Here is a 7,311-nt window from a genome sequence, read left to right on the forward strand (position 1 = left end):
TGTGGCAAAGTTGTCATTGATGCATTATAAAAGAGGAAAACTTATATTCAAGTACATTCCCTTTTTAAAAAATTACTATTTTGTTGTTCAAATTATGTATATTTTTATTTGTTAATTTTTTTTAAAAAAAATATCAATAATGATTCTCAATTCCCCCTTATTTATCTGTTAAAATTGAATCCATTTACTTTCATTTATCATATAATTTGTATTCCTACACTTTTCATAAAGTGAAAGGACATGAATCAAATTGAAAGTATTAGATTCAAAATCTATACTTAATTACAGAAACTTAACCAAAAATTTGAAAATGTAATGACCACGAGCAGTTGAAAATATAATTTGTTATTTTATAGTACCTTTTTTGGATTGTTATTGCATCCTATGTACATAGAAGAAATGGGAAGAAGCGTTGAAATAAATATCTCCCACTTTTATGATTAATTGTCTTCTGCCCATGAGAGTTGAAGATTGTACAATGTAGAAGACAGTAAACACAAAAACTCACATGTTAGAACAGCCAAATATCTAAATTATTACTCAAGTCTCTTCTACATAAGGCCCTCTCAAGCACCAAAACGACAAGTAACAGATATAGGTCGATCAAGAAGACGTTGATCCACGGCTGGTTTGCCCGAGAGGGCTCGGGGTTCGCTTATCTACTTCTCTACCACCCACCCTCGGGCTCAACTCCGATCTTATCTCACTAAGATGCGGGCTTCTCAACCTCTCTGGCAGCCGCGGACTGTAAACGGACTTCATTTCCTCGAGAGGCGACTGAGTCGAACTTGTGACCTTTGGGCTACGGCCATGGCGTATCTCGCCACGACTTCTTGTAATCATCTCGTCTAACAACTCACCACTGTCAAGATTGATGCTATTACCTTGTTCCTGAATGCATAAAAAGTAGCCATGAATTGAGACTTGCTCCCTGTACAACTTTCACTTGCTCAAATCATAATCCGGCTAGGGTAAAAAGTTGCAACGGTTGAAAAGTTATGTGAAAATTGAAAAACGAAATACGAAGTGAAAGTTTAAAAAATGCAACTTACATCATAGGATAAGTTGTAGCTTATGGCAGGGGCTTCTTCATACTCTGCAGCATCCAAGTCTTGCAGATGAGCTCCTTTGAAGAACTTGGGAAGCAGATATTGGCGCACCGGAACGAGAAGCATGATCAGCAACGGGAAGAGGACGCCGGCTATGGGGATCCACGTTATTCCAAAGCACAGGAGTAAGTAAAATGTCTGAAACAACGTGAAGAGCGCGATTGTTTTGAAAGGCACCGTCTCCACAAAGGTCGCATGATACTCCTCTAGCACCCTACATCAGTTGCAGAGAGTCAAAGAAGGTGAGACAGCAATGAAACGGGGCATTCTTGATGCCATGAGAGACGTGTATTAAGCATGAACTCACATGTATCTTCGACTTGGAGCTGTGAAAAGCAGCAAGATTCTTTCCCAGAACTGGTTTCCTGGCAAGCTCTCAATTGCCATGAAGGCGAAGTAGCCCCAGAGGACTGAAGTGGGGATCTTTTTCAAGAGAGGCATGGCGGCAAGACAACCTGCGACCATTAAGGCCTGAAGCAGATTGCTGAGGCGTTGCTCCTTAACTTCCACGGGTAGAAGATCATCGACATCCTTGTCCACATCAAAGATGGCGTCATCAACTGGCGCATCCATGTAGCCACTAGTGGATGCGCGCTGAATGGTTGAATCTTTCAGCTCCTTTAGTCCCTATTTGAAGCAGTAGATAAGAATATGCATCGGATTTCAAAGGAATCGAAACCATGACCAGCCATTCTTGAATGAAGCATACCATAGAAGCTGGAGCTTGGTACACGAGTGGAGTCTGCATCTCCGTATAAGCTTCTTGCATGCTTCTATACAGCTGAGATAGATTGGCGTTTTTACTGATGCTATCTCGAGCAGTTGATACGAGCTTGTTCCTCAAAAGCTGTTTCACGAAAAAGGGGGAAACCATAGCAATGAGATGGAACCTATCACCTATGTGGTTATACAATTCTTCGAATTTTTCTGAATTTACCTGATGTTTCAGAGTGGCCAAACTTTTCGTGTGCATTGGGGACTGCGGAATAACTCCATTGGCAGGAGGAATGCCAATGAGACCACATATTATCACCTAGTTACCGCAAAATATTATGTTACTATCATGAAGCAATAAGAAATACAAATTGGAAATCTTGATCTACAACTTACCAATAGTCCCAAGAGAAGGAGATCATAATGATAAGAAGACGGCTTCTTTAGATTGAACTCTTTCTGCTGCGCGAGTTGAGAGGCAACACTATGATCAAAGTAGTATAGCACAGCTATCATAGTGGCAGGTATAAATGCTCCAATGATATAAAGTAATGGCAACTCCCCCATGTCCTACGACATCAAAAAGAAAAAGATAAAGAAAGAAAGAAAGAAACAGAGATATCAGTGACTCAGATATGGGGTAATATTTTCACTTTTATAGCTACATAGAAAGGGTAAAGGCAGAAGCACCTTGATAACTGTCCAGTTCGCGTATGCACCAGCTGACCACGGATTTGGGCTAATAAGCCTTCTCGGTATCCCTTTTGGAACATCATTAGCTGGTATGTAAGACACACCAGTCCACACAAGCACCATTAATGGGACACCATAGTCCGCGATAAATCCTCTAAGCCATCCTTCAAATTAGAGTTACGACTTAGCAAACTCAGGCTATACAAGGACTGAAGGAAGACAAAGTTGAACCTATACGTAAATTTGAATGTAAATTTTCCTTTATTAATTGCATTCGTGATATGATAGTTACCACACCTGCACCATAGCGCCAGGATCTAGCCTTACGACTCCTCAATGCAGTAAGAAGAAGGCCAAACGAAAGCACCAAAGCAAACATTCCGTTTCCAAAGCGCCAGGAAGGTAAAAGAGCAGTTGCACTTTCGTTTCCTCTCTTAGGAATGCCAAACTCCTCCACAACTCCCTAAACATAAACTCGGAAATTTAATCATCTTGATGAAAACATTAGATAGGCATAATGATAAAGATCCTGACAAAAGTAGGTGCAAATTGCAAAGAGAAGTTAAAAACAATTTAATAGAAAGCGATATTTTCAAAAGACTAGATGAGCCACAAATGACAGCCTAGTGATTGACTAAATTGGTTGCTAAAATTCAATAGGCCACTGATTTAGTACAAAATTTCTAGGAATGCTTCACAATTCATTCACGTAAGCAGGGAAATGAGTGTTGCTAAAATATATTCTAGCTCATCTACAAAAAGAAAGTCAAGTAAGGGTACAGTGATGCTCACACGAATTGCCTGCTGCATAAAGAGCATTGCGATTAAAAGACCAAACAATTCACCAGCAACACGCGTAAACCGATTGATAATAGAGCAAGCACCTAAGATAGCCAGCAAGAAAAGCAAAATGGATGTCCACACACAGACCCTACACAAGACAGTTTAGCATTCAATAGCAAATTTCTAGAGTTTGTGGTCATGATGTTTAAAGAACCTTTAAATTTATACCATGCTGTCCAGGCTAAGAACAACTTCTCCCCCAAATCTTTTCGATCTTTGGCAAAATCGAACATGAAAGTGTACATCAAAACTGTGGGCTCAGCTACACCAAGTATAAGTAGTGGCTGTCCACCTATGACAGAGTGGATCACACCACAAATTGCAGTTGATGCAAGTGTTTGCACTGCTGTTAAAGTTCCATCTGCAGCAACACCAAGTTTTCCTATAAGATCTTTGCAACATAACCAAAAAAACGATGCCGAAATTTGAATATTCACGCAAATCTGCCTTACTAGTGTTTCTCTCCAGCTGCACACCGAAAGATATAACAGGAATTGCGGAAGCAAAGAATATATATGTTGTTGGAGCCAAGATCCTACAAAACAGCAATTTCATTTTCAAGTCAAATTATTTACCTGACCAGCAAAAACTCTTTGAAATGACACACTCACAAACACAAATCAACATTTCTTATCTTTTCACAAGAATCATTCATATGCATTGCATTTGAAGCATGATCAAAGACACGAACCTGATACCTGCGCCTATCCCGCTGCTCCAATCTTGTTTGTAGCACAGAAGCCTTCCTTTGAGATCATTCTTAATCCCACGAAAGGGAACAAACGTTTCCTCCATGAGAAAATACCCAAACTCCCCACACAAAGTATACTCTAACAAAGACAAGTGAAAATGAAACAACACTGAACTCAAACAAGAAGGTACTCGAGAGGCCAATATCACTAAACCTATATCTGCATATAAAAGGCTGTGGGCAGAAGAACACAAGCTACTTGATTATTGTAAAGAGTTGGCATATCTTTGAGTCTATGTATACTTTGAGACCTTTCAAGAGGTCCATATCAACTAAAACTATGTCAAGAATTCAAAAAAATGTTACATCCTAATAAAATTTGGAAAGAATAGTTTGTATTTGTTCAACTAAAAGGAACAAAAGAATCGGTCAGCGATGAATGAAGTGGGATCAAACACAGAAACTGGTCTAGCTCTGCAAGAATTTTCCTAGGCCTACTTGTATTCCATGTCTGTGTCAGAAACAGAAACGATTTTAACGAAATGAATGCATTACTGATCAAGAACAGAGAGAATTGAACTAACGGTTGACTGAAATAATGCCCAGATCCATCATGATCCAATACTCAACTTACATCTAAACAGATACGTTTCTAATCATCAACTACTTCAAATCAAAATGCACAGAGCCAAAAACAAGAAGCAAAATGGAGCTCTGAGATCAATTTACATGGTACAAAATCAATTCCCGAAATCCCCGAATCCTAGTATTCAAAAAGATTCAAACTTTGCAAACAGAAAGGGGAAAAGAGCAGGAATCAAGCAATTTAGCGAGAGTCCATTTATGGAAAAGTGAACTTTGTTTCCCCTTAAAAGAAGTTAAAGCACAACTGCATGAACAAGTTTGAAGGGAGGAGAGGTGATCTGATGAAATTAGCGGGAGCCCATGGTTTTATATAGAGGGGGGGGAGCGATCTAATTCGGTTTGGAGGTAATAGGCATTAAATGGGAGCAACCAGATTTTGCAAAATTTATATGCCTATTTCTATGCAGTTACAAATATTCCTAAAAAGACTTCACAGACAGTTTCTCAACGAGAGTGAATGAGTGAGAGAGATTTGAAGACAAATCCTGAATTAGCAGTAGGATTGAAGGGCAGCAGGAAAGAGTCAAGACAAGTTTCTCACAATGTAGCAAGAAAACAACACAATGAAGCTATAAAGAGCGAAGCGAGAGAGAGATAGAGACACAGAGGGTGTCCTTTTAAGGTTTTTTTAAGCGTGTAAGAGAAACAAACTCTGCGTGAGCAGAGATAGTGTGCGGTGAGTAAGCATAAATAACTGTTTCTCAGACCCGAAAGCATGCAAGAAAAAAAAAATTAATTAAATTGAAGATTTAAAAGTTACTATTATTCATGAAAAATTGCTTGTGAAAAAGAAAACATAAATTATCGTATTTTGCTGGGCTTGTATTGGTCTACGACACAGAATATACATGTTTGATTCAGAGAATCAGCCATGGATGGAGATGCAGCGGTCCAAGAAGACCGCAAACTCTCCTTTGCCCTTTTTTCCTCTTTTGGTGTGCCCGTTTATTTCTTTTAATAATAGTAGTACTATGATTAAGCAATATTTCACGTAGTTTCTATGGAATCAATAGAGTGGATTTTGAAAATAGTTTATTTGATAAAAAATTTAAAAAATAGTTATATTTACCATTTTATTCCTTAAACATCACTTTTTAAAAAATTAACGCATTTCACAATCAGTGGAATTCACAATTAGAATTTTTTGATTGTGAATTCACAACCAGTCGAATTCACAATCAGAATTTAATTCACAACCATAATTTTTTGGTTGTGAACTCACGTCCAGACGAATTCACAACCAGAATTTAATTCACGATCGGAATTTTTTGGCTGTGAATTCACAACAAGTCAAATTCACAACCAGAATTTATTTTGGTTGTGAATTCAAGTATTGTGAATTTGAGTTTTTAAAGTTTGAATTCACAACTAAAATTAGAATTTATTTTGGTTGTGAATTCGAGTTTTAGTTGTGAATTCATAGATCTGATTGTGAATTCAAGAATATTAAGTTGTGAATTCATAGATGTGGTTCTGAATTCAAGAATATTAAGTTGTGAATTCATAGATGTTGCCGTGAATTCAAGAAAATTAAGTTGTGAATTCATAGATCTGATTGTTAATTCAAGAATATTAATTTTAAACCATAAATTACAATTATCCTCATCTAATATGCTTGTACAGTAACATCGTACCCCTAGTATGAGCAGAATTATCCCCAACTAATATACCAAACTAACACAAAACAAATACACCAACATTCTGTCTTGCCAGAATATTTCCTCAGCATTCAATCTACAAACAAATACAACAATCAATTCAATTCCTCCGAATCAAAATATTATCCGTCAAAATCGAGAATCCATTCATACAAAAACCGCAAAATCATCAGCAAATAAGAATTCGCCATGGCAACTAGAGCTGCCGGCAACGACCTCTTCCAGAGCCTGCTCGAAGGCTGCATTATCGCCGCAGACACGGGAATCCAGCGCCGCCTCTAACCACCCGCAACTACGGCTGCGCTCTCTACAAGTTGAATCCGACGACTCCAAGTCAGAATTGAGAGAGAGAGAGAGAGATAGATAGATAGATAGATAGAAAGAGGCGTCGCGGTGGTGGTGGCTGTGCGGCGCTACCACTGCGATTGCCGGAGATTGAGTGGCGGCGGCGCGGCGGACGGGCAGCAAGAGGGAGAGGGAGAGGAAGAGAGAGAGAGAGAGAGAGAGAGAGAGAGAGAGAGAGAGAGAGAGAGAGAGAGAGAGAGAGAGAGAGTACACGATAGAGAGAAAGTGCGAATTTTTAGTTTTTGGGGGAGGGGTATTTCTGTCTTTTTGCTCAAAAACTGGCCATTTTTTGAAGTTTTTATTTCATAGGCTAAATTTTAACTTTACAATATGAAAGTGGACACTTCTATATATTATCTCGAATCAATATTGGATTTTACAAACAAAATAAATCTTCATCTGTCCATAAAAAATAATCTCTTTTTATTATTTTGAGATGTCCATAAAAATTAATCTCTTTTTATTTTTATAATGGACCTTATTCTTCACTTATAATACAATTAATTATCATTATTAAGTGAGACTCTTTCTTCACTCATAATATAATAATCATTTTCATTAAAACTCGTATTATCCTTTACTAAAATTATTTTTTTGTGGATGGAGGTAGTAT

General features: G+C 38.1%; 1 protein-coding gene across 2 annotated transcripts; it reads right to left on the reverse strand.

Moving 5' to 3' along the window:
- Positions 1-412: 412 nt before the first annotated feature.
- LOC131019942 (boron transporter 1-like) lies at positions 413-5,637 on the reverse strand. 2 transcript variants are annotated; one of them, XM_057948567.1, is made up of 12 exons: positions 4,051-5,637; positions 3,812-3,894; positions 3,528-3,720; positions 3,309-3,447; positions 2,814-2,979; positions 2,514-2,680; positions 2,220-2,393; positions 2,047-2,142; positions 1,819-1,956; positions 1,417-1,736; positions 1,053-1,323; positions 413-891 (listed from the first exon to the last, which is right to left on the reverse strand). In XM_057948567.1, exons 1-12 carry the CDS (start codon positions 4,152-4,154, stop codon positions 604-606), a joined length of 2,139 nt encoding a protein of 712 aa, XP_057804550.1. In that variant the 5' UTR covers positions 4,155-5,637; the 3' UTR covers positions 413-603. The 2 variants fall into 2 exon arrangements, with proteins under 2 accessions (XP_057804550.1, XP_057804551.1); XM_057948568.1 differs by having other exon boundaries at positions 413-931; positions 4,051-5,614.
- Between the last annotated feature and the right edge of the window lie 1,674 nt (positions 5,638-7,311).

Source organism: Salvia miltiorrhiza, chromosome 4 (assembly GCF_028751815.1).
Source record: "Salvia miltiorrhiza cultivar Shanhuang (shh) chromosome 4, IMPLAD_Smil_shh, whole genome shotgun sequence".
NCBI classification, from domain to species: domain Eukaryota; kingdom Viridiplantae; phylum Streptophyta; class Magnoliopsida; order Lamiales; family Lamiaceae; genus Salvia; species Salvia miltiorrhiza.

Coding starts and splice junctions, on each gene's coding strand:
- LOC131019942 (XM_057948567.1), bottom strand. CDS start 4,154: ATGGAGGAAACGTTTGTTCCCTTTCGTGGGATTAAGAATGATCTCAAA. Junction 3,895..4,050: donor GGGATAGGCGCAGGTATCAG/GTTCGTGTCTTT, acceptor GCTGTTTTGTAG/GATCTTGGCTCCAACAACAT. Junction 1,324..1,416: donor GCTCCAAGTCGAAGATACAT/GTGAGTTCATGC, acceptor CAACTGATGTAG/GGTGCTAGAGGAGTATCATG.